At 51.0% G+C, this 19,684-nt stretch overlaps 8 protein-coding genes across 8 annotated transcripts; 6 read left to right on the forward strand and 2 right to left on the reverse strand.

The window, feature by feature from the left end:
• Positions 1-250: 250 nt before the first annotated feature.
• ASPVEDRAFT_192049 (flavin-containing monooxygenase) lies at positions 251-2,476 on the forward strand (the record flags this gene model as incomplete). Its single annotated transcript, XM_040809102.1, has 7 exons — positions 251-737; positions 802-864; positions 927-1,010; positions 1,078-1,139; positions 1,194-1,450; positions 1,535-2,069; positions 2,187-2,476. The coding sequence occupies 7 exons, from the start codon at positions 251-253 to the stop codon at positions 2,364-2,366; spliced, it is 1,668 nt and encodes a 555-aa protein (XP_040667533.1). The 3' UTR covers positions 2,367-2,476.
• Positions 2,477-3,638: 1,162 nt separating this feature from the next.
• ASPVEDRAFT_52647 (Zn(II)2Cys6 transcription factor) lies at positions 3,639-5,138 on the reverse strand (the record flags this gene model as incomplete). Its single annotated transcript, XM_040814673.1, has 2 exons — positions 3,639-4,973; positions 5,028-5,138. 2 exons carry the CDS (start codon positions 5,136-5,138, stop codon positions 3,639-3,641), a joined length of 1,446 nt encoding a protein of 481 aa, XP_040667534.1.
• A 440-nt stretch (positions 5,139-5,578) lies between these two features.
• On the forward strand, positions 5,579-6,947 carry ASPVEDRAFT_129399 (uncharacterized protein; the record flags this gene model as incomplete). Its single annotated transcript, XM_040806634.1, has 2 exons — positions 5,579-5,862; positions 5,930-6,947. The coding sequence occupies 2 exons, from the start codon at positions 5,579-5,581 to the stop codon at positions 6,945-6,947; spliced, it is 1,302 nt and encodes a 433-aa protein (XP_040667535.1).
• A 1,678-nt stretch (positions 6,948-8,625) lies between these two features.
• ASPVEDRAFT_129594 (DUF2985 domain-containing protein) lies at positions 8,626-9,357 on the forward strand (the record flags this gene model as incomplete). The annotated part of the gene is made up of 1 exon (XM_040806648.1): positions 8,626-9,357. A coding segment is annotated over one exon (732 nt), but the record flags the coding sequence as incomplete, so codon positions are not given.
• A 239-nt stretch (positions 9,358-9,596) lies between these two features.
• ASPVEDRAFT_71789 (glycosyltransferase) lies at positions 9,597-12,719 on the reverse strand. The gene is made up of 6 exons (XM_040816133.1): positions 12,452-12,719; positions 11,637-12,393; positions 11,422-11,579; positions 10,996-11,359; positions 10,586-10,942; positions 9,597-10,523 (listed from the first exon to the last, which is right to left on the reverse strand). Exons 1-6 carry the CDS (start codon positions 12,558-12,560, stop codon positions 9,665-9,667), a joined length of 2,604 nt encoding a protein of 867 aa, XP_040667537.1. The 5' UTR covers positions 12,561-12,719; the 3' UTR covers positions 9,597-9,664.
• A 626-nt stretch (positions 12,720-13,345) lies between these two features.
• Positions 13,346-14,335, forward strand: ASPVEDRAFT_52651 (RTA1 domain-containing protein; the record flags this gene model as incomplete). Its single annotated transcript, XM_040814674.1, has 3 exons — positions 13,346-13,517; positions 13,571-13,819; positions 13,875-14,335. The coding sequence occupies 3 exons, from the start codon at positions 13,346-13,348 to the stop codon at positions 14,333-14,335; spliced, it is 882 nt and encodes a 293-aa protein (XP_040667538.1).
• Positions 14,336-15,757: 1,422 nt separating this feature from the next.
• ASPVEDRAFT_41361 (endo-1,4-beta-xylanase) lies at positions 15,758-17,130 on the forward strand. Its single transcript, XM_040812327.1, has one exon. It carries the CDS (start codon positions 15,927-15,929, stop codon positions 16,944-16,946), a length of 1,020 nt encoding a protein of 339 aa, XP_040667539.1. The 5' UTR covers positions 15,758-15,926; the 3' UTR covers positions 16,947-17,130.
• Positions 17,131-17,763: 633 nt separating this feature from the next.
• Positions 17,764-19,233, forward strand: ASPVEDRAFT_130072 (uncharacterized protein; the record flags this gene model as incomplete). The annotated part of the gene is made up of 1 exon (XM_040806682.1): positions 17,764-19,233. The coding sequence occupies one exon, from the start codon at positions 17,764-17,766 to the stop codon at positions 19,231-19,233; it is 1,470 nt and encodes a 489-aa protein (XP_040667540.1).
• Positions 19,234-19,684: the final 451 nt, after the last annotated feature.

Here is a 19,684-nt window from a genome sequence, read left to right on the forward strand (position 1 = left end):
ATTTGAGTCAGCTTGCCCATGGTGGATATGCTCCTGTCAGTCGAACTGACATCGCCTGATTCGCCTCATGCACGCCCCCAGTCGGCCTCCGACCCCGTCCTTCCCGGGTAGTTTGTTCCATGGTCCATTGAAAAGTACTTAACACAAACGTTTCCCTGTAAGCCAAGGGCATGAATATCAACAATATCGTCATCTCGGTACAATTTTCCGGCTATACTAGACCTTCTTGCGGCCTCCTTCCTCCAGTACAATGACCGTCCCAGCCACCGGCTTCCAGCTAGTCCAGCAATGGCACTCGCAGCCCAGAAAGCTCCGTATAATCCACATTGGAGCCGGCGCCACTGGGCTGTGCGCCGCATACAAGATGGAACGGCAGCTAAGCGACTGCGAGCTCGTGTGCTACGAGAAGAATGACGAAATCGGAGGAACATGGCTGCAAAACCGGTATCCAGGTTGTGCCTGCGATGTGCCCGCCCACATCTACACTTACACATTTGAGCCCAACCCGAAATGGAAGTCGTATTATGCCCACTCCCCAGAGATCCACGAGTATTTCATGGAGTTTTGCGAAAAGTACAACTTGAGGAAGTATATCAAATTGCGGCACAGGGTCACTTCTGCTGTCTGGTGTGAAGACAGGGGGAAATGGGAGGTTCGGATTGAGCATGATGGCGCGGTTCTTACGGACTGGTGCGATATCTTGGTGAATGGATCTGGACTTTTGAACCAGTATCGATGTCAGTTGCCTGGCTGCAGCCGTTACGGCCCCCATGATTGCTAATATGACTCGGGTTTATTCAGGGCCAGACATTCCAGGGCTTCACTCCTTCAAGGGTCCGCTCTTGCACTCGGGAGAATGGGATCGTACGTCTTTGTTCATACTCACTAGCCCAATGGTCCATTCAAAGACTGATTATACCGTATAGCCACGGTCGACTACACTGGCAAGAGAGTTGCTGTACTGGGAACAGGGTCGTCAGCAATTCAAATAATCCCCCAAGTCCAGAAGGGTTCGCAAGGGCCAGTACTTCCAATATAGCTCAAGTCTATCTTGCTAACCAAGACCCAACAAAACAGTTGCCTCGCAGGTGAAATGCTTCATGAGGGGCAGCACCTGGATCAGCCCACCCATGCCCCGCGTACCAGTCGAGATACCACAAACAAATGGCCAAAGTACCATTAATCACGACCAGGATGCCGCGCATCCAGAGGCAGGACAGTACTTTTATACACCCGACGAGATTCAAAGACTGTCTAGTGACCCAGAGTATCTGCTCAACTACCGCAAGCGAATCGAATACGGGATCAACGTGGGATTTGCCATTTTCTACAAGGGCATGGAGCCTTCGCGCATGGCAGAGCAGTACATGCGCGCCGAAATGACGAGGCGATTGCAGAACCACCCTGTTTTGACCAAAAGGCTGATCCCTACTTGGCCTGTTGGGTGCAGGTGAGCATTGACTAGATGCAACAGCCCTTGATTTCCCAGGGTCTATTCCATTTTACTTATTTCCATCTTCCTTTCTTCTACTAGGCGCCTTACTCCAGGCGACGGCTACCTCGAAGCCCTGATTCAGCCTAATGTCGACTGCGTCTTCTCCGAGATCAGCTCAATCACTGAAACGGGCCTTGTAACCGCCGACGGCACCCACCACGAGGTCGACATGATCGCCTGCGCAACAGGGTACGACATGGCGTGGACCCCCCATTTTACGCTCGTGGGCCGCAACGCGCGCGATATCAAAGACGCCTGGTCTCCAATGCCCAAGTGCTACCTCGGGATCGCCGCACCTGGGTTTCCCAATTACTTTGTCATGAATGGGCCACGGGGGAACCTCGCCAACGGGACAGTGTTGCCTTGCTTTGAGACGGAGATCGAATATGTTATTCAGGCTGCAAAGAAGATGCAGGCCGACAGGATCAAGGTTCTCGACGTGCGCGAGACCGTGGTGGATAAACTCAACGAGTATATCGATGCGTGGCAGGAGACTAGCGTCTTTACTGGGAACTGTCGGAGTTGGTACAAGAACAACACCGTGGATGGCAAGGTTCTGTGCTGGGGCGGGTCGGTGAGTTGATCCATTTCCCAAACTGCTTGCCCGAATTTATCGATTCTCGATATGTTGCGTTTCGTGACTACTTCGCACTACGACCGTGGCGCCATTACTGACTGACGTGATGTGCAGTCTGTCCACTTTCTCAAAACCATCAAGACCCCTCGTTGGGAGCATTTTGACATCGAATACCTAGACGAAAACCCATGGGCATTTTTGGGAAATGGTCGGATCAAGGCAGAATATGACAATGACTTCGAAGGCTTGACCCCTTACCTTAGAAACTCAGATACGCCCTGGGAGATTATTTGATGCACGTGGCTCTATGCAGGGTACAGATGTTGGCTCCCATATGATGTCTAATATATATTCCGGCGTCTTGCTATGCCGCTGCCAGCTAAAGTATATTTACCTATTTTCCCCTTATCGAATACTTGTCCGCACTGTAGCTTGCACTACCTGTCCGTAATATATATATTGTGTGTGGCTATATGCGGACACTGGGAAGATTTGCCTGAGGCAAACGGCTGCTGCGTGGTGGCTGTTACATGACATACAGACATATATTGCGCTGCTAGTTCCCTATCAGGGGACCCGGTTATTAGTTCTATTAAATACGGACCTACCTTCCGCCAACCGCGTATCATGTCTCTATAATTCCTTCAAGGTCGATATATTAGTATTGCGGGCTCACATATAGCTACCTTTTATATTAAAGATATTAATTATATAGAAGTATATATTAAGAACACTACTTACGAAATGACCTAGAGCTGTAATATATATTTCTATATTAGAATGAAGTTTGACAAATTTCGCCAACAGTCCACCGGTTGGAGTCCGTCACCCAGGTTCCTCACGCTCCGTCGCGTAACTGAAACTCAGCTTGAGCATTAGGGTTTCTACAGACAGGTTTGAACGATAATATCATGGACAAGGTTTTCGCCAGCTGCTCATACGGCTTGAGATACTCATTAGCTGCTAAGCGGTCGGCGCGCGAACAATCTGCCATACCCCTCCAAAGAAATATGCGGTGTGAACCGCGGCCGTAAATTGACTTCTGTGGGGTGCAGGTAGCCGCAAACTGATGCGTATAGTTCTCGCCCTGTGGAGGGGCTGTTGGCCCCGTGGAGAGCTGTCCTTCTGACACACCCCTGGCAGTTCGCCTCCAATGTCCCAGTAGAGCCATCTCACTGCCTTGCTAAACAGTAGAGCACAGAGCCTGGGGGGTCACGCTAGGTATTTACAAGCCTGCTGTCCCCAGCCGTGGTGCCACCAGACTGCTGCATGTTTGGCATCCCTATCGGATGCCTGGCTGCGATGGACGCAGAGGGCGAGGATACAAAAGAACTCTTTGTCCCATCCAATTGCCAGGCGTTGGTCCAGCAGGTGAGCAATTTGAACGGTACACTGAGAGACCTAAGGAACCCCATCGGAGTGAAATCATGATCCAGGACGTTTTCCATACATGAAAGCCAAGGTCGTGGACACAGACAACCTAGAGTTGGCTACGTATAACAACAAAGGTCAGGACCGAGTGGGCACTCAATCGCGAGACCATAAAACGGCCTCACCCGACTCTCATTAAGCGGTAGCAACCTTCACCGGCCACACCATAAGCTGGCTTAACATAGCGTCGTCTATATTTGAGACGGACATTTGGATCTTAAGGACTTCCTCCTTGAAAGACGCTAGAAGCCCGCAGTCCATGAGGGTGTTGACGACATAGTAGTGAGCCAAGATGACTAGCGAAAGTCCCCACCCAACATCCGCAGGTTCGCCGATATCTAGCAGGGTGATAAGATCATCTGGAATCAGGTTCGGCCAAGACTGCACCGCCGCCTCCTCAAGATTGCCCTGGATGTCCGAATCATCTGGCGAACCCCATTCGCTGACCGAACATTTTAGCACAGCCACAACGCAGAAATAAACCTTTTCAAGCATGTCCACGGCTCTTGATGGCCCATATCCTGCCCCGTCCGACGTAGCCGGAGAGACCCCAGGAGTTGAGGGAGGCCCATTACTGTCGGGGGGTTGTATGGCGTCGCAACAAGCCCTTAGGTCAGCGATGGCCTGACAAGTTCCCTGGGCAAATACTAAAAAGCGCGGGGAGCAGCGCACGAGATTGGACAACGATGAAGCAAGTGGAAGGTCGTCCCAGTACTCCTCACCGTGGAAATATAGGACCATCGGCCGCATGCGGCTTGCCTTCAAGACAGGCCACTGATCTCGAATCACCGTTGAAACTCCTCGGATGATATGTAGCCAGCGCAGACGGGGCTTGTAAATTGTCTCGAGGGGCTGATGGTTTGGGGTGGTTGCGGACGGGTTCAGCTCGGGGACCTGGAGGGACATATAAACGAATGCGACGAGGAGGAGGGATCCCGCGTAAACAGCTTCAGCATTGGAATTGGATATCCTAGCCACCTCTTCCCTGAATCCCTGTAGCCCTCGCTGATGATGATTTATTACCACCAGCAAATCGGGTGCAGCTGTCTCGCCTCGCCTTTGCCTGGAATGTGTGATCATATGTATGCCACCCAAGGCGAGCAGCAAGTGCATAAGATAGTGGTGGCTTGCAGCAAGGTCTGGAATCACCCGCCGCCAAACCTTGCTCCGGCTGGGATTCAGGGACATCTCCTGTGCCGTGTGCATGTGGAAAAACTGCACAGAGAGGATGTCGTCGAGATCCAATGACTGGTCATCTACCGGAGGAGGGCTGTCGGCCGACCGTGACACATATATATCTAGTGGACTTAAAAAGGATGGCGAGTGTTGCACATGAGGGCACCTAGCACCGCGATGCCGGGAGCGAGATGCTTCCCGCCGTGTACTGTTAGAAACGGGTGGGGGTTCGGGGAAGGAGCAGGGCTCGCCGCGAGAAGAGCAAGAGCCACAAACAGGACGGGCTTCGTCACACTGCAGAAGCATTAACAGGCCAACTTGGAGAGTGTATCAGGAAGATGCACTTACTTTGACGCGTCGCGACTTGCAAGCGAAACACCCAAGGCGAGACTTTTGGTGGCGGCTGCGGTGTCGTTTTCGCAGTTGTCGACTGCTCGGAGCTGCTATCTCCTCGCGCATGAATGAGTCACTTCTTTGACAAAAACCCAGCATGATAACAGGGGAGAAATATGATATCACGAGATTATCAGGATCAAAGATTCCAGGGCGCCAGGCAGAACTTCAAGAGTTGCGGCCGACCGAGACTGCCAAGAATGCCCGACTCGCTAGCCCTAACTGGGTGATATCAGCCTAATAAGGATCGATACTTTGGTCAAAGGAGACTAAATTTTAATTGTTGCCGGGGACTAAACTTTAATTGTTGCCTAGTCTTGCTCCAGCCTTGATCTTGCCTTGCCTGCGAAAGTCTTGGGTCCGAAGTGGGCCTCACATACGAATACGACCAGATTCATCGCGGTCCAAGTCTTGTAAGCACGGGGGGTACAAATCCTCCAAGGCCCCGGACAGGTAGGTCGCGAGCCGTTATGAATTCGCTGCAATCACCTAGCATCCATGACCCAATGCCGACGTACGAAGTCCAGAATGATTTATTTGAGAGATATCCTCCGGGGTTTGCCGACGCCGACCGCTGGGCACTTCCCAGGCGGCAAGGAAAGCGGAGGCTACTGCTGATTTACATCCACGGCTTCTTGGGGTCAGAGGACAGCTTTTACCAGTTTCCTCGCAGGGTTCATGACATGTTGGCGGTCTTGCTGGCCGAAACCCATGTTGTGTACACGAAAATATACCCGCGCTATAAGACCCGGGGACCTTTACACGACGCTCGCGATGGTATCAGCCAGTGGTAAGTGCTTGCCTATTTTCCAACACAGCCATCCCTGGGATTTCATTTTGTTCATACCGTCTTCCAGGTTATCTCCGCACGAGGCATCGGACTTGGATGTTATACTACTCGGCCACAGTCTCGGGGGTCTTATCGCCGCAGAGGTCGCCCTTATGGTATCTGGCACTGCCTCTGGCCAGATCGAAGGCGAGGATCTGAAGCATAACATTGCTGGCTTGGTAGCTTTCGATGCACCATTCCTTGGGCTTCATCCACGCGTTGTTAGGACAGGAATCGGCAGGCTATTTCGTCGCAAAGGACGTACAAACAATGAAGACAAGGAAGAGGAGGATGCCATACGCGACATAATCGCCACTAAGGACACAAGTTTCAACCCAGCCTTTCCAAACGACTTGAACAAGCCTCGATGGAAAGGTTGGGATGGAGCGCGCCATTTCTTTAAAAAGAACTCACGTCACTTATCCCGCTCGGCCCTTCAGTATGTGTTCTCATACTATGACCATACCGGTTGCCTGAACGAGTATCTTGGTCTCTTAAAACGGCACAAGAGGCTCTGCCGTTTGGCTGAAGTTAACCATTCGCCCGGCTCCAGTTTGAGTGGCAGGCGGGTCCGGTTCATCAACTATTACACAACTGCGTACCCCGTCAAGGAAAAAGGGGACAGTGACAACGATAAAGAAAAGAGACCGTGGACTGAGATGTCGCTTACCTGTCGCAACACGACGGAACTACATAGGAATGTCAAAGAGCATCGGCATTCTACATCGATCATCCCTGGCCAGCGAATGAAGGGAAAGGACGGGAACTCACTTCACTGGGCGGTAGACCGGGTGTCCTCTCTTACGGAAGTGGACAGTATATCTCATCCAGCAAGTTCGTGCGATTCAAGTTCCGGCTCGAGATCAGGGGGTCGACACTTCTGTTTAGTTTCGAATGAAGCCTGCAAAAAGCAGCTCTGGGCCCCAATCTATATGGAAGGGATGGATGAAATCACCGCCCATCAGTCCATTTTCCTTGCGCTTGGCTCACACTACGAGCAACTAGTCGTGGATATCGTGGCACGAATTGAAACCTGGCTAATGTGAGAATACCCTGAAGCAGCCCGGGACGTACGGTGACTCCGAAACAAAACGATGGCCAGAATAGTCGAGGTCGTACGTCCAAGTGGAGAGCAGGTAGCAGAAGCAGCAATCGACAGTTCTTCACCAATTTGGATCATGACCACCACATTAAGGCAACCAACCTGCTATCTTTAATGACTCTAGGAAACGGTGCCTTTAACGCCATCACAATCTAAGAGTATGCAGATCGCCAGATCGCCAGCCCTCCGCAGCCATTCCAGGCGGGGCTCGATGAGGAAGATCACTCGGCTCGGGATCGTTCCATTGGTGGATGCCACGGACCCGCCCGTATTCGCATTCTGCAAGTGGGTGGAGCCCTAAGCCTGAACCAATAAACCACTACAGTTCGGAAAAAGCGCACCTGGTTGGCGCTGCAAATGCAACCTGGTGAAGCAAAGGCCAATAATACCAGGAGAGCTGCCGTTGACCATGCAGGGCTTGTCAGCCAACGCCACTTGAGTAACCAACACTCGGGCCTTTGTGTTGGTGAACATAAAAGCGTCCTTAACTTGCATACCTTCGATGGGATTGTATGGTTGCCTTGGTGTACCGAGTACACATTGCAGCCAGAAGTCGAGCAATGTAAAGGGAAAACTACGCAACATAATAGAAGGGAATGGTTGGATATATCCAGTCAACTACTTATCTTTTCCTCCAGAATGCTGAGTTGCTTGTGTCAGAAAACAGGTACATATTTATAGTTGCAACCAGGCCATAGAGCATGACGGCAAGGTTGAGGTATCCCGAGCGCCGCTTCTTGCGAGGGTGATCTTGCTGAGCTATGAACTTGGATACGGTATATTGTGCAAATATACTATTGATTGGTAAATTCCGCCTTTGCTCCTGAAAGGTCGATTGAGGTACAGGTTGTGGCGCAGCATACCGCCTAAGCGTTAGGCAGGCGCTGAGATTTCCCGCAATACCTCTGACCTCGGTGTATACACTATCCACAATGTTTTACACCGTCGACAAGCTGGTAGAACCTGTATAGTGGAGCTGTAGAACGTGTTTACGAATCTGATGATAGAGAAACTAGGCAAGGTTGCCAAGAACCGCCGACCCTAAAGGCGCTGTATCTAGAGAGTGATGTCGGCGCAGTTGGGAGCCATGGTCTTGAATAATGAGCTCCCAGAAATATATCCCATCATATATACAGCCCGGTAGAGAAAGGGTCCGACCGACCTTCCGCTTCCTGTATCGTGGGTTCCATGGGGCGATTTTCGTATTCGTACCAAACAGTGGCGTTGGAGGACTATACAAGCTGCAGAGTTCTTACAAGCGTTCCAGAACCAAAAACTGCGTTCAACAGGAGTATTAGAATCGCCCTTCAGGCTCACTCACTCTTGCATTCTTTCAAATGCACTATTAGACGGTTGATCCAAATCCCGCTCCTTATCTTGCGACAACATCTCGCTGCCTGCTGGAAGTCTGCAAGCTCATGGCACAGCCCGGCCCGTTTACTAGGGCTGGCTCTGGAGTTGAAGACATGTCTCCAGCCGTGGATAACACGGAAATAGAATCACGGATTGAGGTACAGCATCCTTAATATCTCCATCCACTTGGAACCCTCTATGATGCGAATTGACACTAATCGATGGGATAGCTGAGTACAAGGAGCAGTTCCTCCGAGCGTAGCCCAACCGCAACCAAACAAAGAGCTTGGCTTGCTCAGGCGTGGCGTTGGATAACAACCCCGAAAGGTTTCTTCATCACCATCTACGGGCTGAATATCGTCGCCTGGGGCGGGATGCTATTCTTGCTAATCTGCAATGCCGCCCCAGCCATGTGCCACCCGTCCTGCACCGATTTGTACTCCTCCCGCCGGATTTGGATCGAGATCACCTCCCAGATTCTGAATGGGCTGTTCTGTGTGACCGGGCTCGGGCTCGCGCCGTGGAGGCTCCGGGATTTGTACTTCTGGTGCTGTTGGCGGCTGGCGGGGATAGACCGGGAGAAGCGCCTGGCTGGCATCGTGCGCTTGGCTACAATTCATCGAGCGTGGTATCGCTTACCGGCTACTGTCTCACATTCTGGCTGTGTCGAGGACTGTAACTCGGAACAAAGCAGATGTCCTACCACAGCGGCTCTTGAGTTCTCGATGAATGGGGTCCCCGCGCCGGCCACGGCGCCATGGAAACTGGATTTTGTGGTCTGGTGCAACATGGGGAATAGTATATTCCAAGGGTGTCTGGCTGGCTGTATGTGGGGAATGAGCAGATTCAATCGACCCAGTTGGACAACGGGCTTATTTGTTACCTTGGCGTGTGTTGTTGCTGGTATGGCGGGTTATATGGTCTTCCGTGAGACAAGGAGGATTGCAAGATTAACAGGGGTAAAAACGGCCGTTGCAGAGAAGGGGGAAGGATTTGTCTGAAATTCCATATGATATGCTTGATCCTGGGCTATTGATATATGTAGATTGATACATCCATTCACGGTCTGTCCTCCAACTCACCATTACTTCTGTAGCGCGATGATATCGAAGAGCTATGTCGTAGTGACAACATTCCAAAACGCGCAGTAACGGACCGAATGATACATACAGACCTCCTTAAGAGGAAGCGGAAAGCAGAGTGAGGCCAGATGTAGATACCTTGGCGAAATAGAAGACGGCTGGCTGGTATTATTTGCGCTCTATGAAAGTACAAAACTCCCGAGACTCCATGACTCCTGCAGACAATTCAGCCTTTCTTACGGTTCAATATTTCTCGAAATCCACGAACGACCTGGTCCCTGTCCGTGACCGTGTATTGCCCGCCCTCCAGCATCCATACACCTTCGCCACAGCGGGACTTGACAATCAACTTCCTCGTCCTTGAATGAATTGATGCGTGCAAGCTCTTCGCAATCCCCGCACTCGGATATATCAGGACCCCAAACATGGCACAACCAGCCTTAGACACCATATTTGACATGCCTTTGCCGATTCCTTTAACCGCACCTTTGGTGCCATCCTGTTGCATCCCCTGGTATGGCTTGACGACTATGTCACTAACGGCCTCTGCCATCCCCCACACAAACCCATTCCCCGCAACAGCAAAGCCGCTCTTGATGTCCGTAACTGGACCGTGATCCCGGGGCTCCTCGCCGTGGTATCGAGGGACGTTGCGCAGTCCTTCGGTTAGCGCAAGCGGGATGTCAACGGTCATTCCCTTAAGAGCGGTGGGGACGAAGCTGCCCAGGCTTTTAGCGGAGGCACCGGCAACTCTCGCGACAAGCCTTCCTCCGCCTTGATTAGATCGTGGCGTAGTATTGCTACTCTCCGTACCAGCACCCGCAGCCACCTTCTCCTTCTCGAGATCCTTCGACGTGGACCCGAAGGATGCGCTGCTTGTGGGCCTGTGAGAGACCTGGCTAGACCTACTGCTCACTCGCTGGTCCTTGCGATGCTCGTGGTAATCCTGATACTCCTGGACAGGCTTGTAAAATGTTCCTAAAAGCGAACCAGTGAGGTCGGTGGTGGTGCGGATTAGGGCAGAGGCTCCGCCCGTGATAGGATCCCATCGACGGTTTTCAATCAGTATGGGGTTAATAGGATGTCTAGAAGACTGTCAGGGGCGCAAGAGCAACAGGAGAGAAACGGGGAAGGCCATTCAACGTACATGGTGAGATTCTTCTTGTCGATCATTCCGTCAGCAACTAATGTCTCTGCGGCGAACTTTGAAAGCTTGACCTTTTGTCGACTCTTGGGTACAGATACAGACCACACGGCCGGCTGGGATGGATATAGATCGCACTGCAGACGCTCGAGGGGAAGGTTCCGATGGAATGACGAGACCGCGGCGCGAATTCCCGACTCTGAGCTCATTTTGTGAGCAATCGCTGAGGCTGCTTCCGCTGCGTGTTCGCTGAGACAATAGCGAATACCTGCAGCGAGCGCATCGACGGTGAGCTGCTTATGAGGGATGGGGGTAGGTCCAGCACCGGCTGCAGCGACCATGGCGCCCCAGAATGGCTGGCTGTTGAGAACTGTTAGTTGACGGAATGATAGCAATTCACACGAAGCACTGACTCTCCAAAGAAGGGAACAATAAGCGTTGGCTTGGCCTTTCGCAAACCACAAGCTGTCGTTCCCGCCCCTCCGTGATGCACCACAGCCGCCACGTGGTCGAACAGCCATTCATGAGGGCAATCCCCAATGGAGTAGATGTTGCTGTGGTGTGCGCCTCCCAAGTTGGACCAGCCTTTGGAAACGATCGCACGCGCACCAACTGCGTCTACAGCGTTGGTAATAATGGCATTAATCCGCTCCGGGTCTTCCAGTACGATACTACCGAACCCTATATAAACCGGTGGAGGGCCAGATGCGAGGAAGGCTGTTAGATCAGCTGGAGGGTCGTATTTCGGGGTATCGCGAAAGAAGAAACCGCAAACATCTTTTCAACGGTCCAGTTAGTTTCAACAGAATACAATGCAGGCCAATGTGTGGATAACTCACCGATATAAGATGGCCAGTCCCGAGGCTTGGGGACAAGCGCTGGGGACCAACAGTATGTGAATGGGACTTGTAGTATTTCTGCAAGGTGAGGGCCTTCAAATGTGGCCACTTCTTCCAAGTCGAGGTCTTTTCTCCATTGGTTGACCACGTCGCCCAGTCTGGAAGCGTTGGTTAACCTTCACTGCTCTTGATGTAATATGTTATTGGCTTCCTACCCTTGCCATGTAAGCCAATCCACCACGCCGTAAGAGACATAATTCTTCAAGCTTTCGTCTCCATCGCCACCCCTCATATTCGCTAGTGGGTGTGGAAAAGCCTTCGTGCTGCTCCAGGGCATAGTGAACATCAGATGCACTGGGATGCTCAGCGCCTGCGCACAATGGATGTGAGCAAAGCTTGGTGGGTTAGCGATAATCGCATCAGCAACAAAAGGTATTTGAGTATGCATATCAGGCTCGATGCAGGATCTCCAGCACCCGTCCAACATCTCGCGGAACATGATGCGTTTGCGCTGGATATCGCCTGCCCATAGCCTCTCCATACTCGGAACCAGGCCGGGGTTCTTGACCATGTACGCCATCAGGTCGACTGGATCGCCTCCAATTGGGAAGAATTCCAATCCAGAGTCTCTGACGAAACTCTCAAACACATCATGCGTAGCTAGTCGTACACGGTGCCCGTATCTCTGCAGTTCGTTTCCAAGTGCAATGAATGGTTGCACGTCACCTCGGCTCCCGACGACTTGGACGACAATATTCAGCTGGACCTTCCAGCTCTTCTTAATTTCGACGACAGACTCCGGATATGGCGGTGGATTCCCAGGGATTTGTATTGTAGCATCAGCTGGTTCGGGGGGCAGCTCGGAGTAGTCTGGCGGGGGTGTCGTAGGCCGTCCTAGAAAAGGACCACTGTACAACTTGGAGAATGCTCGCACGAATCTGGAGTCCCAGTCGATACTCACGCGACCGTCATCTGCAGTTGCTATATTAGCCGACTTCAGATATCTCTTTATGAGCCTTATGCACCGTACCGTTCAAATTCACGCCGCTTGGGCCAATGTCCGCAGCTGGGAGAGAGGGAAGGACCATCACCGGTTCTGCCGGTAGCTCGAACACCCCCGGCTGGTCTTTGGCGGCCATGGTGATTTGACTCGAACTGAGCGAAGAAGTGTGGAAGTTAGAATCGGTCGAGGTGGTATTTTAGGGTCCGCGCCTCCCTTTGATAGTTCCTGTGGCAAACATCAAATTTTCAGCACCCATTTTATCCCCGGGAGTAGACTGGAAATTCGGGCTTCAGAGGTGGTATTCCCATTGAACTTCATCCTTTATCTGGGCGTTCTGGAATCTTGCCGGGGGTTTGGGTGGAGTGTGGCGGTGGTTTATACGAACACGAACGCGCTCTCCGATTCGCCAACCAAAGCTCTTCATGACCCGCAGCCCAGATCGACATTTGCAGTATGAACGAGGACGAGAACGAGCCTTGGCAGCCATCGTCCCCAGTACTCCTGGGTCCCGATACGATTAGGCAGCCTCTTTTAATCGCACCAAGTTCGAGCGTTTCACTATATCGAGGTCATGTCTACGATCGTCTCCGAATGGCATGCTCACCGCAGCTCCCTCACTAAGACTTTAGAGGCTGTACGCCGGTTTACCATGGCCCCAGGACGGGTCCAGTATACCTAAGTTGGAACCGTCGCCCGCCGTATAGAATGTTCCTTCCTCGCGGCTATTGATCTGCTCTATTTCTATTTATCTGTCAAGCCCCGTTTGGCGGGCATATAAATACTTGATATACGTAGCTTTTTTTCAATCAGCCCAGCGACAAGGCTTCCACACTGTCTCTTCTGTTCGGGTCTCCTAGGAGGCTGTCCTCTCTTTCATCCCCCGTTATCTCTTCCGTTCGTTTAATGTCCCTGCATGCAAGTATGTCGAGCGCAGGAAACTCCGCTGAAGTCTTCGCCTTCTATCGCTATGACCCAAGCATGGGCGGTGCCGTGCTTTTTATCCTGCTCTTCATCGGCACGACCGCATATCATATCTTCCAAATGATCAGGTCCCGCACGTGGTTTTTCATTCCCTTCGTTATCGGGGGCATATGTCGGTGCACTTGCAATCCTGATCTGTTCCGGGGACTATGCTGACCCGTCTAGTCGAGATTATCGGATACATCGGACGCGCCACGTCCAGCAGGCAGACCCCGGATTGGACACTCGGCCCTTACCTTGTACAGACCCTCTTTCTTTTACTGGCACCCGCGCTTTTAGCAGCCTCGATTTACATGTTTCTCGGACGCATTATTCTTGTATTACGAGCCGAATCCCATGCCTTGCTGAAGAAAAAGTGGTTGACCAAGATATTCGTGACGGGCGATGTGCTCTCGTTCCTATTGCAGGGTGCTGGTAGGAATCCCAAGCAAGAACTCCAAGCATTGAGTTACCTGCTAATATAATGTAGGCGGTGGCATTCAAAGCAGCGGAAACCCAGACAGCATGAAGACTGGCGAGCGTATTATTGTCGTCGGCCTCCTCGTCCAGGTCTTCTTCTTCGCTTTCTTTATCATCACAGCCTCCCACTTCTACTGGAAGCTCAAGAGATACCCAATCCCACGCTCCTGCTCTCCGGATATTCCTTGGTTCAAACACCTCAAGGTACTATATGTGACGAGCTTCTTGGTTATGGTCCGCTCCATCTTCCGGCTAGTTGAGTACATCCAAGGGAATAACGGGTACCTATTGCGCCACGAGGCCTATCTATATATCTTCGATGCATTGCTTATATTCGTGACCATGGTCATCTTTAATGTGATTCATCCGCACGAAATTGGCCAGCTTCTGCGCAACCACACGGACAACGACATGGCTCCCTTCCCTGACCAGGAAGCAATAAAGCCATATGGAGTGTACCCTGGCGCATGAGGAGGGTGTTGTAATCCTGGTGCCAATTCACTATGCTAATGAAGCATGCTGTCATGATTGGTTTCCCAATTCGCTGTATATCTCCTCCCTTGTTTCTTTTTTCGACTGATGCTTTATGCGAATCTATTTCTTTGTTTGCTGTTCTCGAGATCTGTTCCTGTCAATGTGATTGTCTTAGCCGTATAGTGAGGCAGAAGTAATTTCCGGTTTCGTTTCCGCGCCTGTCATGACCTTTAGTAGGACCTCTTTCTCCCAGTATACAGTAAATACGTCCTGTAATGGTATTTTCCTTAGCGTGGTCTCTTAAGGTTGTCCGGACCAACGTCAATGGCTACTTGATGGGATCATTTGCTCCGTACAAGGTATGCAGCTCGTATAGCTGGATCATATTTGACAAAAGGCGGGCTTACGGATACTGTTTGTGGTTATCACTTCCTTCCCACAGGCTGGGACGAATGCATTTTAGATTCTACAATGAAATCTATTATTTCTACAAAGCAGGCCTCCACGATAGCTCCACCGTGGCTTGGGTGGAAAGTATGGAATAGCCCCTAGAATATCGGACGCTAGAAGTAAGATGTTCATACTTGCAGAGGTTCAAGAGCATCTGATTTCACATATCTAGACGGTCCTCGAGCCGGATAGTCCGCGGTGGGGGACATCAAGACGCGACAGGCTTTAGACCCAGCAAAGATGGCACCACTAAGTGTAAGTTATTTACCGGGTGAAGATTAGAGAGAAATCTATGTATGGCGTTCTTCCACGATGTTCAACCTGGTCGGTCCTCATAAGGTTCCATGCTACTCTTGGTCGACTTCCACTTGCAACCCTAATCGAGAGTGCTTTTTAGTGCACTCGATGTTGAATGGGAGACTATCACCCCTGCCGGCTTGGAGCAGCCGAGTCAAAATACAAACAGTTTCACCGAGGCGGAGTACCTGATATTCTGGACGCCAGGGTTTTGTCCGAAGTGCGAGGAGCAGCAGTCACCGTTGTCTTCCCGACCCTTGTTGTTACTCGTATGGAGATTTAGGCTATGATCAAAATAGTGGTTATCAGCTCTCGTACTGATGCTGATCGTTATTAGCCAAGTCCCTCGGCCCTACACATATGGAAGTCCGCATCGGACAAACTATTGCTATCGTGTCAGCTGCAAGCTGGGGAAGGGCCCGAAACAACTACTGCAGGGGGGATCGGTCAATCCTGCTGATTGCCGGGAATGTCCACAACGCCCCACAGCTTCTCCCTTGTTTCCGTTTTTGGCCACAGATTGGACTCCACCATTCTTCAGTACAAAAACGAGTGGGTCCAAAGATCTGCGGTACATTCTTTATTTGAAGAGTGGTCGAATAAACTGCCTTTCCACCAGTCAAGGCAACCATCTCGACTCTCGACCCACAGACCGTATTCGCTTTCGTACAGTTTTCTTACCCTCTCCTGACGTCAAGCCATTCGACCGCATGGGCACGTATAACCATTGAATCTTCCCTGGAAAATGCTATATAAAGCCCTCGAGATGCCTCCGTGATGAGACGGTCATACTCGAAGCAAAGAACACATCAATCTCATCAATCAAAATCCAAAGCCAGCCATGAAGACCATCGGTGCCGCAACCCTCGTCGCGCTTCTCGCTTCTGTCGAAGCATGCGCCACACGCCCCAACACCGGAACCACCCCGTTGAAAGAGGAGGCAGCCAAGAAGGATATCCTTATCGGGTCCGGTGCGATTAATCCGACCTATCTTAATGACAGCCAGTTTGCAGCTGTCCTTAGCGAGCAGTTCGACAGCCTCTCGCCCGAGAATGAAATGAAATGGGCATTCCTTAACCCGACTATTGGGCACTATAACTGGGATACCCTTGACCGTCTTGTTGACTTTGCTGAAGCCAATAACATGGTAGTCAAGGGCCACGGCCTTATCTCAGGCTGCTGCAACCCTGACTACGTGCTTAATATTACCGATCCGACTACACTTCGCGCCACGATGACAGCTCATTTTAACGCGATCATGCACCGGTACCACGGCAAGATGGACCGATGGGATGTTGTTACCGAAGCTATTAAAACGAAAGGTGGCGGCCTGGATCCTAAGAACGACTTCTACAAAGTCCTCGGTCCCGGCTTTGTTGGAGAGGCCTTCCACATCGCCCGCGCAGCAGACCCGACTGCTAAGCTGTTCATCAACGAGAACCTTGTCGAGGCACTCCCTGAAAAGCGCCAGGACCTCTATGAGCTGGTCTCCGGGCTTGTGGCGGACGGTGTTCCAATTGATGGAGTTGCCCTGCAGATGCATGTTACTGAAGTAGCCCCGATCCCGGGCGTACTTACGGATATGGTCAACTCATACAGAGCACTCGGGCTGGAAACTACTATTGCTGAACTTGATGTTCATACACTTAATGCTACCCTCCAGGCGGATATATATGGTGCTGTTATGAGAGAAGCACTTGATGCAGGAATCACCGATATTAGTTTCTGGGGCTTTACAGACAAGCATGGCTATACCTGGATCCCCGGAGCGAAGCCCTTGATGTTTGACGAGTCCTACAAGCCCAAAGGTGCCTTCTATACCACTCATGCTGCCCTTGCCGATTTCGCCAACAATGCCTAAGGGTCTCGGGCGCCATTGCGCGGCGAGCTATCAGAGCTTGTGCTTTTCATTCTGCGATCAAAGCATGTTATAAACGAGGCTTGCGATCTCCCCGAAAGTATATTATATTGCGGTGGCTTGAATGTGATATTACTAGAGTTGAGTATATAGTTTGTATTAATAATGCAAAGTTGTATTATTCTAGCCTAATCATCAAACTGCGATCCACAACGACTGCGGGGATTGCTACATGGCCTTTTCCTAAACTAGGAATGCCCTCGTTAGCGTTTTGAGCTTAACAGTCCGTTGATATCTTTATTATACTGATGCCCAAAATCCTCAATCGGTCGGATACAAGACAATAATAAGTTTAATTTAATATTTTGTATACAAAGTATATACTCGATGATTTAAGTCTATCTCTTCCTTAGACATTGTGGAAAAAATTTGTTAATAATCATGCGTTAGAACTATATACACGCCGTCGCGAAACCCACGCCCTCGTACAGTGGGGTTGTATCCCAGTAGTACGTGACTACTCGTTGAAGGACCCCACAAATTCCCCGAGCTGATGGGTCTGTGGCGGAGAAACCGTGAACTGCCACATAGGGTTCTCTGTTAAAGAAGACGATGGCACTGAATTGAGTTATTTCACGGGTTGGCGTTCTCTTCGAAAGCCCCATGCCACCGAACCGACTGCCACGAGTATAAGAGTTGACTCACACCCGTTCAGCATAAATCGTTTACATTGGACTAGTAACTGTCTTGCTCCCTGTCCCCCACGTAACGCCGCTGGCCTTTTCCTTTCTAGTAGAAGCCACAATCCAAATCTCGCAAAATGACAGGCCGAACCATCTCCCGCGACGTGATCAAAACCAAACCCAGGGTCTTTGTTACCTCAGACATTGGCAATGAGCCTGATGACTCCGAGTCCCTTGTACGTTACTTGCTGTACTCCAACGAGTTCAGAACCGAAGGTCTTGTCGCATGTACATCCACCCATCAACGAACATCAACCCGACCCGATCTCATGCACGTCACTTTGCGCGCATATGCCCAAGTCGTCAAGACCCTGAACGCCCACACGCCCCCAGAATACCCGTACCCCGACGCGAAATCTCTCTTCAATCTCGTCAAGACAGGACCCCCGGTTTACGGACGCGAGGCATTAAAGCAAGACACTCCGTTGGCAGAGGGCACAAAGTTATTAATTAACGCCCTTGATGCGTCGGATGAGCCACTTTGGGTTCTATGCTGGGGCGGGTCGAACGTCATCGCGCAAGCCCTCCAACATGTCAAGCAGTCCCGATCAAAGGACAAGGTAGATGAACTCACGTCCAAACTCCGCATCTATATGATCTCCGATCAAGATGACACAGGACCCTGGATTAGACTTCACTTTCCACATATCTTCCTAATCTGCTCAGTCCATGGATGGGGCCAGTACCGCACATCCACCTGGTGGGGTATCACCTGTCCTGAGAACGGAGTCGACAAAAGCCTGTTCTCCCTCGACTGGCTCAAGGAGAATATACAACTCGGTCCACTGGGCCGTACCTACCCGGATCCCGCCTGGCAGATCGAGGGCGATACGCCGTCATTCTTGTATCTTATTCCGAATGGCCTTGGGTCCCCTGAAAATCCATCGTGGGGGAGCTGGGGTGGCCGATATGACCCCGTCGACCCGACGTTCCAGGTGAATCACTATGCGGACACAGTTGATACCATATACAGGAAGGGTCAGAAGCACTGCAGTAATTTTGCAACAGTCTGGCGTTGGGCGGAGGCCTTCCAGAACGATTTCGCGGCACGGATGCAGTGGAGTTTACACTCTGATTTTGCGCAGGCGAACCATGCACCAGTTGTCATCGTGAATGGGCATAGGGATATCTCTGCCAGTCTCTATCTTGAAGTTGAAGCGGGCCAGTTGGTTTCCCTCGACGCCTCAGAGAGTTATGATCCTGATGGTGATAATTTGCGCTACAATTGGTTTCACTACAAGGAGCCAACCATGGCAGAGGGGGTATGGGATGTTCTTATCCCGGTGATGGATATTGTCAACGTCGACAGTGTCATCAATGGACGGAGGGTTGAGATCATGATGCCGCCAGCTGAGAAAAGCGCGGTTGATTTCAAGACTGGCAAGCCGCAGAAGAAGGGTCATACCTATCATTTTATCCTGGAGGTTACTGATGATGGGACACCAGCCTTGACGGTGTATAAGCGGGTTGTGATTCAGATTCTGAATAAGGAGTTGAGAGGCGCGCAGCCGCCGTGGCCTCTGAGAGCAGACTGGGAGCCAAAATAGGTGAACATCAGCTTGGAAATAAATACTTGCTCGCACTAGTACTACACGAGTAGGAAAATATACTGCGGAAGATGGTCATTGGATACTTGTATACTGAGATATCTAAATTACAAGCCAGTTCCCCTTAAGAACCGCTTTTCTGGTGCTGCCAGGCTGACGTTAGACTTGTTGCTTATATCCCCCATATTAATTCGGTACGTTCTAACTGCCAGGGCTAAGTACTTTGTAAAAAGCGTTTTCCTAGAGGCTGCTGCCTTGCTTGACGAGGCTTTTAGTCACAACAACATCCCACCGATCTACCTTACTATCTTATAGATATATCATTCTGCTTAACTCTCAAAGAATGATGGGATGAGATTATGACTATCGTCTTGAGAACGTCAAGGGACTTATCGGTCGTTGAGATCATGACGCAGTGCACGGCTATGGCATTAAGGCAATGCCTGGTGGA

This window comes from Aspergillus versicolor (assembly GCF_001890125.1).
Source record: "Aspergillus versicolor CBS 583.65 unplaced genomic scaffold ASPVEscaffold_4, whole genome shotgun sequence".
In the NCBI taxonomy this organism is placed as follows: domain Eukaryota; kingdom Fungi; phylum Ascomycota; class Eurotiomycetes; order Eurotiales; family Aspergillaceae; genus Aspergillus; species Aspergillus versicolor.

Excerpts from the sequence above, each read along its gene's own strand:
- ASPVEDRAFT_71789 (XM_040816133.1), bottom strand. The coding sequence starts at position 12,560 with ATGGCCGCCAAAGACCAGCCGGGGGTGTTCGAGCTACCGGCAGAACCG. Across the intron at positions 12,394-12,451 it reads AAGCGGCGTGAATTTGAACG|ATGACGGTCGCGTGAGTATC; the intron begins GTACGGTGCATA and ends TAGCAACTGCAG. Across the intron at positions 10,943-10,995 it reads ATTGTTCCCTTCTTTGGAGA|CCAGCCATTCTGGGGCGCCA; the intron begins GTCAGTGCTTCG and ends AGTTCTCAACAG.
- ASPVEDRAFT_41361 (XM_040812327.1), top strand. The coding sequence starts at position 15,927 with ATGAAGACCATCGGTGCCGCAACCCTCGTCGCGCTTCTCGCTTCTGTC.